Consider the following 15,362-nt stretch of genomic DNA (forward strand, 5'->3'; position numbering starts at 1 on the left):
TTGGGATTCAGCCGAATCCTGGATCCATTGTGATATATTCGGCAGAATCCCGAATTCTAATTTTCATAAGCAAATTAGGATACAGAAGATTTAAAGAGAACCATGTATGTAGCGCTCAGTAGAAAAGTACAGAATTCTACATGCACAAGTTTTGTTCAGCAGTCTGGCCCACTATATGTATACTGCCTGGCAATGGCACCTATACCTGACTGTACTGTAATCCCATTATATCTTAGTCTACAGTGATGGAAATTTTCATTTCCAATAGCTCATCTGCATGTGTCAGAGCCCATGCTTTCTAAGCTAAGGTCTATTGGTCTTAGTGAAGCCGTTTGCACATGGATAGAAAACTGGCTACAGGATCGGGTACAGAGGGTGGTTGTTAATGGCACATTCTCTACTTGGAATAAGGTCCTCAGTGGGGTCCCTCAGGGTTCTGTACTGGGTCCACTTTTGTTTAATTTGTTCATAAATGACTTAGGGGAGGGTATTATGAGTAATGTATCAGTGTTTGCAGATGACACAAAACTCTGCAGACCAGTCAATTCTATCCAGGATGTGACATCCCTGCAGCAGGATCTTGACCAACTGGCAATCTGGGCAGCTAAGTGGCAGATGAGATTTAATGTGGATAAATGTAAGGTCATGCACCTGGGATGTAAAAATATGCAAGCCCCGTATAACCTTAATGGGACTGCACTAGGCAAATCCATAATGGAGAAGGACCTGGGAGTCCTTGTAGATAATAAACTTGGCTGTAGCAAGCAATGCCAGGCAGCAGCTGCAAGGGCAAACAGGGTATTGAGCTGTATTAAAAGGGGTATAGATTCACGGGAGGAGGGGATTATTCTTCCCCTTTACAGAGCGCTGGTAAGGCCCCATCTAGAATATGCTGTTCAGTTTTGGTCTCCAGTGCTCAAACGGGACATTACTGAGTTAGAGAGGGTCCAGAGAAGGGCAACTAAGCTGGTAAAGGGTATGGAAAGTTTCAGTTATGAAGAAAGACTGGCCAAGTTGGGTCTGTTTACACTGGAGAAGAGGCGCTTAAGAGGTGACATGATAACTATGTATAAATATATAAAGGGATCATATAATAACCTTTCTAATGTTTTATTTACCAGTAGGTCCTTCCAACGGACACGAGGGCACCCACTCCGTTTAGAAGAAGGGAGGTTCCATTTAAACATTCGGAAAGGATTTTTTACAGTGAGAGCTGTGAGGTTCTGGAATTCCCTCCCCGAATCAGTCGTGCTGGCTGATACGTTATATAACTTTAAGAAGGGGCTGGATGGATTCTTAGAAAGTGAGGGAATACAGGGTTATGGGAGATAGCTCTCAGTACAAGTGAGGGAATACAGGGTTATGGGAGATAGCTCTTAGTACAAGTTGATCCAGGGACTGGTCCGATTGCCATCTTGGAGTCAGGAAGGAATTTTTTCCCCTCTGTGGCAAATTAGAGAGGCTTCAGATGGGGTTTTTTGCCTTCCTCTGGATCAACTAGTAGTTAGGCAGGTTATATATAGGCATTATGGTTGAACTTGATGGACGTATGTCTTTTTTCAACCCAACTTACTATGTTACTATGTTACTATGCTTGTTACCTCTGCTGCAATGGCAATCAATCAAGCATGCACAGTAGACACCTCCTCAGCAAAAAATAGAGGGCAGAGCTAGAGCAGGAAGTAGCTGAGAGAGCTGTGCTAGACCAGGAAGTAGCTGAGAGAGCTGTGCTAGATCAGGAAGTAGCTGAGAGAGCTGCACTTGAGCAGATGAAACTGAATGTATGTAGAAAGGTATGTTATTCTGGGCACTTTTTAGAGCAATTTTAAAGACATAAGTGCAGCTACATGGAGTGGAGTGGAGGTCGCCCACATAATGCAAAAGAAAGTATTCTTGGGCCAACCTCTGCAATGATGTGTGTACCTGCACACAAAAGGAACCTGCAATTTTTTAGTGCAGATAACCAGAGTTGTGGAAGGGAGCAGATCCCCTTCTCTTAGTCTGCAGAAAAAAAACACAGGCTGACAGCAGAGGAGGCAATGCTCCATGTGCCCATGGCCTAAGTGCTGTGAGCTTAACACCCCCAGTGAATAACCCTTTCCTCATTCTTATCTTGAATCAAAGTGAACTCTGAAGCCCAGGATCAGCTGTGTGTAATGTGTTTACAGCATAAAACAATGAATTTCAAGAGTAATGCTATATATATTTACTTGCAGGCCAAAGCTCCTTGTAACAAAATACACATCTATCTATCTAGCATCTATCTATCTATTATCTATCTATCTATTCTTGATGATTGTCTGTGATTCAACAAGACAATTGTTCTATACAGCAATGCTTCTTCCTACTCTCTGCTGCAGGTTTGCACACCGTCAGACACAATCTTCCTTTGCCACTAACAAAACGGTAATGAAGCATGTGAGAGAGGACAGTTAGCTGCAGAAGAATTAGTCTCTTGGAAAAAACACTAAGCCGGCATTTTGGCTTTCCCACTTCTTCTGGACCAATTTCTCTGGCATAAGAAAAAAAAAGTCATTCCTTCCAAGTGAAAAAATCAGCAGCTTAGCTAAAGGCCTTACATTTGCTCCAAAACAGTCTTAATTAAATCGCATCCCCGTTATGCTTGTTGCCATTCATCTCTCAGTTCCCTCAGTAAACAGCAGGTGTTAATGTGCACGCCGTAATGACTACAGACGCAATCAGTAAATTACCGAGTTGTCAAGAAGACCTGGATGGAGTCTTCCAAGAATGTTCTGTCAGGCATGAAGGGCGTACCTAAAGCGCTGATTATTGAAGAAAAGGGAAAGGCCACTATGCACAGAAATACACCTAAGCACGGACTATATGTACAAACAGAGGCATAAAAATCTATAGAAAAATATATAATTCCAAAAGAGTTTTTGTTATAATTTAGCAAATTGTCTGTTATTATATTTTAGATAACACTAGAAAAAAAATTTCATCCTTAGGCGTTTGAGAATAAAGCCATTATACCATACAGGAAGGTCATTAAGTATTTGACAGAAATCATAAACAGAGCTCGGCTAATGGGACGACCGTTATTTCATCCTAATTACTGCAATTTGTGCCAGATAAATCGATTTGTGGGTCAATTTGAATGGCACAAATCACAATGATTGTCTGTGCTTATCTGTGATTTGCATGCGATTTACAAAGATTTTCATTGGGCTGATTAGTTCACAATTTCAGAAACATCAGACTGACTCGCCCAGACACAAAACAACAAACCCCTCCTACTTTAGGCATAATAAAAGGAAAGGGAAGGGTTTTATGTCAGTTTTCTCCAATAGGATTCATTTGGCTCAGAAACAAGCAATTTGTAGCAATCCAGACAGCCAACATAAGTACCATAATTTCACTAGGATAACAAGGCACTGGCCCGGGGGCACACTCTTACCACTAGGATTTGACCCCAAGTCAGGTTCAGAGAGTCATGGGCAAATATACTAGCAGTTATGCTCATTGTCTAGAGTAGTTGACTGATCAAACCCAGTTGCTGATTGGCTGCTATGAGGAACTGTACTGCTGCAACTTAGCACCTAAACAAAAAATTACATTATCCAAATGCACTGTACAGATTAGCAAGAACTGCAACTGTGTCGATCCTCCCACGACCCATAAGATATGATAGAAATCTATATTCCAATCAAATTGTATGTACTGTGAATGGATGGAAGCAGTTTCAGTTCTTGCATATGTTGGCAAAATCCTAATCCTATAAATGCCACAACTGTAATTACTTACAAGGTGGTAATATAACCCTAATGGTACTGTTGGTAGTGAGGATTCAGATGTATGAGCCCAGGGGAATTCCTTTGGTAGGCATGTAGGCGTTGGGTAAAAAAAAGGTCATCAACCACTATAGCATAATTGTAAAAAGATACATGGAGGGCATTCTGGTAAAAGAAATGGCACTTCAGTGGGCCCCTGTGGACATGTTTCAGGCTCCAGGCCCTTAGTCATAGCCACAGTCAGGAGCCAAACGTGTAAGGCATGGAGTCTGCAAGGGTCTACTACAAGGGTCTACTTGGAGTTCATTTCTTATTTAGTCCTAGAAAACCCTTAAATGCACATATAATTATCTTAATGTTAGTATCTCAGGCACAGAGTTATTGTACAGAATTCTTATGATAGCATGGTATAATTCAGTGGACGGGATTTATAAGAACATTAGTTGAAACTAAGGCAATACAGTCAAGTAACCTATGACATGAATGTTTCATTCCCATAAACAACTGCACACATGTTAAGAATGGTAGTAAAAAGTGAAGTAAAACGACTGTTACCTCTGTAAGATGAGGGTTAGGGTTGAATCCACACTGGTTGCACACTTCATTGTGACATTGAGTACAAGTATTGAAGTTTGGCTGGTTAGGAGAGGAGGTGAGGTCTGAAGTGTTGCATATAGGGCAAAGAGTGCTGCTGGGAAGTGGAGCAATCTGTGGGACAGAATACGGAGATGTTGGGGTGGTGCCTCTATCTGGGGAAACTGCAGGTGATCTTCCAGTTCTTGAACCTTTACTTTCCACCTGCAGAGTTCTCCTGGAGCTATCTGCTTGTTGGTGGGAAGGTGAAGCATGGCTTTTCATATCTTTTGTGCTTTCTGTGCTTGAAGTCGTCTGTCTAAAAGACTGCGGAGCTGAACTCTGTCCAGCCAGACGTCCAGGATTTTCTAGTCTTCCGGAGGCACTAAAATAAACAGTTTAAACAATTAACTGAAATATCATACTTTAATAATGTAATTTAAGTGTGCTTTAACTTAAAAGCTGTAAGGAGCACATTGCAACAAATAATATACATTTATTTTCTGAGAGTAAAGTTGCAATTCAGGTACAAGACCAAGATGAAGTGAACTGTTGGCATCCCGATGGTACTGAGAAAGAAATGGCTTCAGCACAGGGATTTTGTGAGTCATTGTTCTCTTAAATGTGCATTTCATATTAAGAGTATCTGGAAAGTTCTGGCAGGCAATGTTTTATAGGAGACACAAGCCTTATTACATAAGCCTGGTACATTTCAGGCTAGAGAATAATCAATGCACCCAGACAGATTTATGTTTAGTAGGTGCAGTTTGGAAGACAAACGGAGTATTTGGGATGGGTGTAGTGCACAGGTTATGAAATATACTAGAAAAGGGCATTTAAAATGCACCAAGGTATCAGGACCTTGTAATTTAGGAAGAGACAGAGAAATCCAAATTTTTGACAAAATTTTCCTAAGTACATAACAGATAAAAAAGGGGAAAAATTTCCAGTAAAAGGGATACAGATACAAAGCTCAAAAAATATGGAATATGGAATTTCTGGTCTTGATCATTTATACTTATGGTTGATGTGTCTGGGGGTTTTTTTTGTCTTTTTTTGGGGGGGGCTACCGTTATGTTAAGTTATGGTGTTTTTCTTTTCTCTCTGAAGATATTGATAAAGTAAGCAGTGTAATTATTATGATTTACATGTATTGTAAAAAGTAATTAGAGCACTGACTTACAGTATATCAACGGCTGCTTCATTTAATTGATGCTGCGGAATATGTTGGTGCTTTGTAAATAAATGTTAATAATAATAATAAGTAATAAAAAGTACATTGAAAAAAAAGGGGTACAGTCACGGTAACAAAGTTATTGCCAATTACATGAATAATTATTTTAGCTTTATTTTACAGTTAAAGGTGCAACATTTGAAGAAAAACAATTGCAGCATAACAGACATAAATGGGACAGGTTAACTAACATAGCAGCACCAATGCAGTTGTCCATCCATCCAATAACATCTTTGCTTTTTATAGGTGGAGCATAATGAAGATTTACAGGGCTCCAACCCTGCTGCTTTCAGTTTCTATAATATGCCAATACATTATGCTAAAACTGCTACAATGGGGAGTTTTTCATCAGAAGTGAAATTTTTCCATTACAAGTAAATGCTTATAGAAGAAATGAAAAATATGGTCAACTGAGCCGTTAGGCTTATGATATGGGCAAGGCATCATCCATGACATATGCTTTGACACTTTATAGATGGATTTTTTGCATCCAGAAGTAAATGTAGCTTCAAGCCTCTGGGTTATATTATAAAATGCCATTGGGCACAGCCCAGCTGCACATTTGCCCAGTGCTGATGAATGAGCCAAAAGAAGTATTGCTGGATTTTATTAGTGGCTTCCAAAGGGTTTAATAGATTCCCTGTCCTCTGCCAACCTTCAAAGGGTTGTTCACTGAACTTTTAATATGATGTAGACAATGATATTCTGAGACAATTTGCAATTGTTTTCTTGTTATTTTTTTTTTAGTTATTTATCTTTTTGTTCCGCAGCTCCCCAGTTTGAAATTTCAGCAGCTATCTGCTTGTTAGGGTCTTGTTTACATTAGCAACCAGGCAGCAGTTTGAATGAGAGATTGGGATATGAATAGGAGAGGAGTGACCCCTATTTGAAATATGTAAAGATGTATAAGACGAAGGCAAATAATTCAAAAACTATTAAAAATCAATAATGAAGACAAATTGCAAAGCTGATAGGAATAATGCATTTCATATCTACATTATATTAAAAGTTAACATAAACGTAACTCCCCCTTCCTTGGGCTGCACCTCCAAACACAATTTTTTGTGTGCTTTTCCCAGAATTGGGTACATGAGTACCACTTAGACTGTAAGCTCTACGGGGCAGGGACCTCCTTCCCACTGTGTCTCATACCACATGGCACTTATATATATATATATTTACTGTATTTATTTATTATATCACTTGTCCTCCCTGTGTGTAATTTTGTATTCTGTAAGATTGTACAGCGCTGCGTACCCTTGTGGCTTTATAAAGTTATACATACATACATACATGAGTGCATTTGGGCCACATCCCATTTGCTATCTTTGAAATATAAAAAAAAGATTTGATAAATGTTATAGTCAAATTACAAGGCACTGTGCTTGTGCTGGATGATCACACCTGCCAAATGTTGTGGATTTTACTAATTAGATGAATCAACAACAGACCAAGGTTGTGCCATAAATATAATTCTACAGGGTTCAGGACTTGACAAGGTGTAAGCTCAAAGGGAAAACAAAAAGGCCCGCCTCAGTGACCAATACTTGATCCTTGTTTCTGCCTAATAAATTTATGAGGTGTGTCTGTATACAATAACTGAGCGCAGCTGGGCTGACACAGCAGAGGAGGTCAGATGAGGAATGATTCAGGGAAACTGGAGCAACTCCAAGAGGAATAAATTTATTGGCACCAAATAGAGAAGAATGCATAAAAGGCAAAAAAAAAAATCCAAACTCAATCATGATTTACTGTTATCGGCTATAAAGGTAAAGAGTCTAGGGATCATAATTGTAAATTATTGAAATAAAGCAAAACATATAGTGCAGAGGAGGGAAATGCAGAACTGCTGGTTATATAAGAGGAGGCGGAGAAGAGAGAGACTATAGTTCAGCTGCATACAGATGGAGCCAGCTGCATAATGTATGGTGCAAGGTGCAATAAAAAGTGCATGGCATATGGCACAGTGCTGAGTAGGGATGGCATCTGTCTGGTTTTGACCAAAAAAAAAAGTTCATTTTTCACTGATAGGCCCCCTTTGTAAGTAATTGTTACTGGAAGTTCCTAAACCTGACTTTTTTGCCAACCTGACTGTCCCTTCTCAGCCTGTCAGTTAGAGCTTCTAATGCTAACGGCCTCCTGCTGCACAAATATGGCCGCCCCCTCATAGAGGAACATGGGGGTCAGATAGGTATTTGCATTGGGCAAATACTTCTAAGGTAAAATTATAAATAGCATGCAAAGACAATGTTATGATTTTAATCTCTTTAATGCCAGTAGAAAAGTAACTTCAGACACTTTGTTGCCCGCACTGGAAGAGTAAATCACGTGTGACAAAACATCCCATCAGCCATCAGCCTAAAGGCCTAGGGCTGTTGTTACTACTGGACTACCACCAGATATATTAACTAATAAAGGCAGTATGTGTACCTTTTCCAGTTTTATCATTGGTTAACAGGTAGGGTTACCACCTTTTCAGGACCAATATGCTGGCCTTCCTAATTTGTTTTTACCTATTAATAACATATTGATCAGGCATCATTTTTACTGGCCACATGGCAACTCTATTAACAGGGCACCTCCACAACAGAATTTTGATGAACCCACATTTTTGCATGGGCTTTTTATTTTAATGACAACAACAGAGCGGCAGAAATTCCCAAGTTATCAATGTACAGCAAGACTGGTTTTAATGTTAAAGGACAAGTAAAGCCACTACAAAGTGCACAGACTCTTGGAAATCATTAAATACCTGCCACTCCTGTTGTTCAAAGTTTAATAGTAAGGTTGCAGTATCCCCTTAATCACCTAGGATTCCCTTTCCTCCTCTAACCTTCTCTGCCCCTGCCCTTAGTTGACTTTGGCTCTTGGCTATCTAAGCATGCTCAGTTCTTCTCAGCTCAGTTTACCAAACACACCCTCCAGTCTAGCAGCCAATGAGGAGATGGCACTGCTGGTTTCCATAGAAACTCTACTCTAGCTGTGCACTCTGCTGGAGAAACATGTTTTTCTCCTAACCTCCTGTCCTGAGCTAAGTTTAACCGTTATAGTGCTCAGTAGAAGTAGGACTTTTTTTCAAAGTAAGTTCTGACTGTGTAAGCCCGCATCCTTCATTGCATGAACTCTGCCGCACACATGTACTGCTTGCAGATATATATGTTACTGCAGATGTGTGAGAGGGAAAATGGCCGCCAGGTGAAAGCTACTGTATGTTATAGGAAAATGTGATGGTGCTGGTTAACAGAAGGAATGTATGCAGTATAGATGGTTTGGGTGGGGGAGATGTACCATCTTATTTACATGGTAGGACAATGTAGGGTTTACATTTCCTTTAACAACACACTAATGAGCAATGTAAATCTATATGTGCATTAACTTAGCTTCATTACCCCAATAATCAGCACCTATTTTTGCAGCTGCTACATATCTTTGCCCTACTAACTCTTCCATGTGTTGACGTATCACCACTGTATAATTACCTTGCACAAGACTGCAAAATGCCCCCCACAGTGTCTCACCTTCTGATCTGTCATGCAAGTATTACAATGAATATATCAAGGAAACCATCACTTTCCACGGAACATACAAATCTGTGTTATCAGGGTGCAGGCTTGCATCCCAGTAACTATTTGGGTTTTCTCTTGTCTTCTATATCCAGTGGATGAGACACATGAAACCCCAAGCAGGTTTATTCAGTGTTAAAGAACTATAAACTGAATATGAAATATAATAATATACTGGTAATGGGACACATACACTGCTGCTGTGTGTCATGGACTTACATGGATATGCCAAGGAGAAATTCAAATGACAAATGTGTTACCAATGAAATTTGGCTTTCTGCAGTTGATTTTTTAAAGAAAGTTTACTCTTCGTGATGTACATCATCGGATAAATTACATTTTAACTACCTTAAAGGAGAAGGAAAGGTTAAAAACTAAGTAAGCTTTATCAGAAAGGTCTATGTAAATACAGCCATAAGCACTTACAGTAATGCTGCACTGGGTCCTCTATCAAAAGAGACACAGGATTTATTGTGTCTTATTTTTTGTAAACATGATGTTCCAGTGTCTGACTTCTTTTCTCAGAAACATCTTTAATTCCCGGTGCCAGAGTCTGCACAGTTCTCTTCTCTCAGCCCTCTCCTGCTTCCCCCTCCAACCAGAATGCTAAGAACTCCCTCCCCCCCCCCCCCTTAGGAATGTGTGTTTTGAGATATAACGGCTAGACTGCAAGCAGGAAGCTACTTAAAATGGCAGCTGCTATCTTAAGCAAATGGAGAACGTTTCTAAAGCTGTTTACTCAGGTAAGGTAATGGTTTCTGCAGAATAAATATATTGTTCTAGGTGGCACTAATGTGGCAAATCTATTAGCAGTAAAATGCCAAAATAACTTTCCTTCTCCTTTAACCTATGGATAGAAACCAAAATACCAGTTGGGATTACACTACAGGAAGAACCCTTCCTCTCACATTTGACAACAGCTGTGTCATTTTGATTCCACAATTAGGAAACATCCCTGTTCTTATACAAAATCCATTAAGTTCTATTTTAGGCACACATATGAAATCAATGGAATAGAGGGAACAATTTAAGCTAGAAAAGAAGAATAAAAGACTTTGTATTTAAGGAAAGGGAACAATTATCATTACACCTATTCTGTTTACAGCAAACTATACCAGTCATTGTGCATGTTTTAAGGGCACCACTGACAATGATCCATCTGAACAAAGCTATTGTACTCAGCTGCCTTTTGGTAGGATCATGTCTGGTGTTTGTTCTGCGGAACTCTGGCTAAAAGTAAAGCATCCATGTCATCCAGTGTTTCAGGTGTTTCATTTGACCTGTGGATATAATTTTCTATAATGGTGGAAGTTTGCCGTAGAGACCTGTGTTGGTAAGGATGGTCTGATGTCTAGCTAATATGGGAGTTGTGTACAAGCACAGGCTAGTAGCGCAAATAGTTCCTGCATCTGATTGCCCTAGGTTTGTGTTCCTTTTAGCTTAATTCTACCATACCCCACACAACTACATGATAATACAATGCACATCTCTCCAAAACAGAGAGCTGATGTGAACTTATTTCTCCCTGCCTGCAATGAGACTACACAGCACCAAAGTAAATAATGTAATTATTAGCCCGATGATGTATATAGGTGCAGCCCCATAGCCGGCAGTGGGAGGTGGCAATTACATCACTTTCCCTTTTCTCAAGAAATGCGCAACCATTACAGCTGCACTGGCAAGGTGAGAAGGAGACAGCATCAATACCATTGGGACCCATGAAGCAGGTGGCTGCAGGCTAACTTTCAACCATATTCAATAGAGAGCTGGAAGTACTGGCACGTGGCCAGAAATCATCTAGCTATTCTTAAGCAATGTGTCTGCTGTGCAATGCAGACACCCAAGGTACTTTGCCTGCTGACGGCCTGTTCTTGAATTAAACCCATTAGCCGTCCAGCCGGGCCCCAGAGACCCTCCTTGCCTGAAGCTGCAGTGCATGTATGCACAATAAGTCTCATGTGTGATGAAGGAGTGGAGTGCATGATTAGTGGACTGGCCACGTGGGTTCATTATAGCACAGATCTCATCACAGTGCGACCCCTAATACCTTGGTTCCAAGTCAAGTTCATTAAGTCCAATTGGAACATCACTTCTACCCTGCAAGCAGTTGGCAATGCCTCTAAATAAGGATGAACAGCTTATAGTGTACACACTTTTAACACATTTAAAAAGATGACCAAGATTACTGCTTTTCCTGTGTTGATGAATATTAGCATCTATTTATAGGCCCCCTATATTTATGGGGCGATTAGGGTCAGATGTGGGTCTATTTGTTGACAAACCAGGTCTTCCCAATGCATGGGGGTTTTATGAATAGACTAGTTATTTTATTAAAAAAAGAAATGGTTGCTATTATTAAAGCCAATGATTATTAATTATTTTTCACAAACAGGTTTAATTATGGTTTTATTATAGTTTGAAATATGTTGATTTTTTTTAATGTGAACCCTCAACCTAACATTTTTCCTTCTCTTTATAACAGTTTCCCTTCAACTGCCTTTTCCCACAATTGCTCTGAAGAACCAGAAAAATGAAAAAAAAAAACATAACAAAAACCATAGCTGTTTCTTTATGAAAACAATAGGCAAATATTAAGATCAACACAAACCTCATTTATTTCATTTGTGCTGAACAAGGGGTATACTGTCACTTTAGACCAGTGACAGCCTGGACCTATGAGGTTATTAGCAAGTGGGTGGGATCTCATGCTATCTGTCTGTGGTAATTCTTAGTGCACAAATTGGCTTCCTCCGTTCATTGCAGGGTTATATTTTATCCAGTAGTTTGTTTAGCTGTAGGTATTATGCCATTATTTGGCAGCTGACTTGGTTTTCTCTTTATTTCTGATCAGGGCTGAGCACTTTTCTATAATGATGCTGCAGATAAATTACCTGCAGTGTTTAAAATGGGTAATAATAATCAATTATTAAACTTCACATCTAAAAATAGTTATACATATATATGTGTATATATATATATATATATATATATATACAGTATGTATTTTTATATATATATATATATATATATATATATACAGTATACAGGTATGGGACCTGTTATCCAGAATGCTCGGGACCTGGGGTTTTCCAGATAAGGGATCTTTCTGTAAGCTTTTTTTGCCCCCAATAAGGATTAATTATATCTTTGTTGGGATCAAGTACAAGGTTCTGTTGTATTATTACAGAGAAAAAGTAAATCATTTTTAAAAATTAGAATTATTTGCTTATATGGGAGATGGCCTCTCTGTAATTCAGATAATGAGTTTCCAGATAAGAGATCCCATACTTGTATATATATATATATATATATATATATAACATTCAGTTTTTCAGTTTCACATGTAACCTGGCATTCTGACTGGCTATATATAAACATTCAGTTTCAAATTTAACTGGCATTCGGGCTGCCTATATATATAACATTCAGTTTCAAATGTAGCCTGGCATTCTGGGTTACCTAGGGCGCCTAGCCAGCTTGGCCCGGCACTGCCCATGATGAAATGAAATATGGTCTCAAAAGTGCCTGGAGTGGCGCATTATCACAAAAATGGCACAGGGTTAGTAGACATCTCAGATTGCAGCTTGACATTTATAAAGGTCCAGTCACAAAAATAAATAGAAATCTCCTACCTACAGGACATTTACCTTATAAATTGCATGGGTAGCCTTGTCTTGTAAACAGTGGGAAAACATATGACAATAAAAATCAGGATTTTGTCCATAAGAAGAAAAATATGATTTTACTGCTAATATAGTGGTCAAATTTTTTTTATCATTGGTCCTTTAACAAGGTTACAACATAATCACAGATCCCAAAGGCAATGTGTAATATGTATTTAGCCATTTAGAATCCCCTTTTCCCACCTTTGTGCCATTCTGCCTAGCTTAACGCTCGGCCTGACAAGGTGCTAATTTACCCTGTTCGCACAGCCCTTATTTCAGGACTCACTTGACCAATTTATCTAATGAACAAATCTTTTGGACACTGTAATTATATTAAAGTTCATCGGCCTTTCCATTCAGGAGACGCTGTCAATAGGCTAATAAAATCCACAGCCTATGTAAACATCTAGCAGCTATTATGTCACATTATTATAAATATATATATAAAAGTGCTTTGAATTCTATAAACCAAATGTTCAATCCATGTTTAAAAATATGCCAGGGATGTTATTTTCTGCCGTGCTTAAGAATGACATTTTCTGCCTCCAAAAATATCCCTGCTATTAAATGAAATAAATTATCGACCGTGGGCTAATCTTTTATTCTTTTGAACACATTTGGATTAATCAGCATGACTTTCAGCCCCCTCTTGGCTACTGTAGAGGAAGATATCTTTTATACATGATCTTGTCAAGGTTTATGGGGAGGTCTAAGCTTGTACCACATCTGCAGGGGAGGGTTACAGGCAAAGTCATTAGTCATGTGAAAAAAATGTTGTGGTATTTGGCTGAATGGAGCTCAAGCTTTGGGTTAGAATACCTGGAGGCTAAACCTTAAGGGCCCCCAATAATAGAGAAGCTATGCCAATTTAGGACTTGGCTGATTATTTGTGTGCATGTAATTATACTGACAATATATTCTGCTGATGCCATGAAAGAGTATTACCCAGACACCCGGAAAATCGTGCAAGGAAGGGTTATGTTCATTTTTCCCTGGAATTGATACTTTTAAATCATAAAATGAATGTTTCTATACTATTCACCTTTTGTGAAAATGTAAATTATGTAGTGATATATCTGGCATGGCAAGATCTGGTTTTCATATAAAACATATTGATATAAATCCATTTATTTAACAAATCCTAGAAGAGGGATTTCCATGGACCTCATACAACTTTATTCACACACTTATGGGCACCAGTGGTGAAAATTTTTTATTAACAAATGTTTGGAAAGTACAGGTCCCATAAAAGAACCAATATTTTTAATACCCCAGGCAGTTTTACAGAATTCATCAGTCACAGCATAATAAAGACTTCCAAAGTGCAACCTACTAAGGGCTCTGGCACACGGGGAGATTAGTGACAAATCTCCCTTGTCACGGGCGACTAATCTCCCCGAAAATGTAAGTCGCCGGTGGGATGGCACACGCTGCGCAGGCAATTTCGGAGATTTGCCAAAATCGTCTTACATTTTCGGCGGTGGGATGGTAGTTCGGGGAGATTAGTCGCCCGTGACAAGGCAGATTTCACCATTAAGTTAACATTTAGTTCTTAGCAACTTTTCAAAGGATCTTTGTTTTTTATTGCTTTTTAATTATTTGCCTTTCTGACACAGCCAAAAAAAATTTGTGTGTGAGGGTACAATTTTATTATTGTTACTTTTTAATACTTATCTTTCTATTCAGACCCACTCATTTTTATGTTCCAGTTTGTCAGTCAAACCAATGCTTGGTTTCTAGGGTAACTTGGAACCTAGCAGCAGTATAGCTGCTAAAGATCCAAATTGGAGAGTTGCTGAATATAAAGCTAAAAAATTCAGAAACCACAAATAAATGAAGACCAATTGCAAATTCTTTCAGAAAAACACTCTCTACAACATACTAGAGTTAAATAACCTCTTTAAAGCAGTCCACACTACTACACATTTGAGTAATGGCAATGGTGAAACAAACTAACTAGTTACGCACATGATGGAGCTTTAGACTGCTGACTGAACTTGGGATCTTGCCCTATTCTAGCTAATTTTCATTAATATGGTACTCTCTTAATAACTTTTAATGAAGCCTTTTTTCTAACCTGGGTTACTCATACCTGGTGCGTTCTTTCCACCCTAAGCTCCTAGAACCATGTATCCTCCTTAGTAAGAGGAATCAAACCCAGTCACAAGACACGTCCTATATGTTGTGCCTTTACCACTCCCCACCCCTCACCAACACTTATACAAAACCATGTCCTAAGGGGCACTAATGCTTTACTGCTGGTGATTAAAGGATAAGGGGGAGGATAATATATATATATATATATATATATAATAGTATCTCTGGTGTGTGCAATCCACGTGTATGTGTGTATATTTATATATATATATATATATATATATATATATATATATATATATATATATATATATATAATATTATATACACATTTATTTAGTCTGCCCTAGAGAGCCTTTGTTTCCTTTGTCCAATAACAATAATTCACCTTATCTCCTGTCAGTACAACACCTCTATACAGAACAAACTGGGTAGGAAGCTGACAAACATAAAAATGGCAGGCTGCAAACATAAGTGA

The 15,362-nt window shown here is 38.8% G+C and overlaps 1 protein-coding gene across 1 annotated transcript in view; it reads right to left on the reverse strand.

Annotated features, from left to right (window-relative positions):
• bsn (bassoon presynaptic cytomatrix protein) overlaps positions 1–15,362 on the reverse strand; it is a 161,350-nt gene that overhangs the window by 127,157 nt on the left and 18,831 nt on the right. Inside the window, exon 2 of the mRNA XM_031901109.1 lies at positions 4,308–4,710. Coding sequence (XP_031756969.1) covers positions 4,308–4,710 — 403 coding nt within the window. The remainder of the gene's footprint in view (positions 1–4,307; positions 4,711–15,362) is intronic.

This window comes from Xenopus tropicalis, chromosome 4, assembly GCF_000004195.4.
Source record: "Xenopus tropicalis strain Nigerian chromosome 4, UCB_Xtro_10.0, whole genome shotgun sequence".
Taxonomy (NCBI): Eukaryota; Metazoa; Chordata; class Amphibia; order Anura; family Pipidae; genus Xenopus; species Xenopus tropicalis.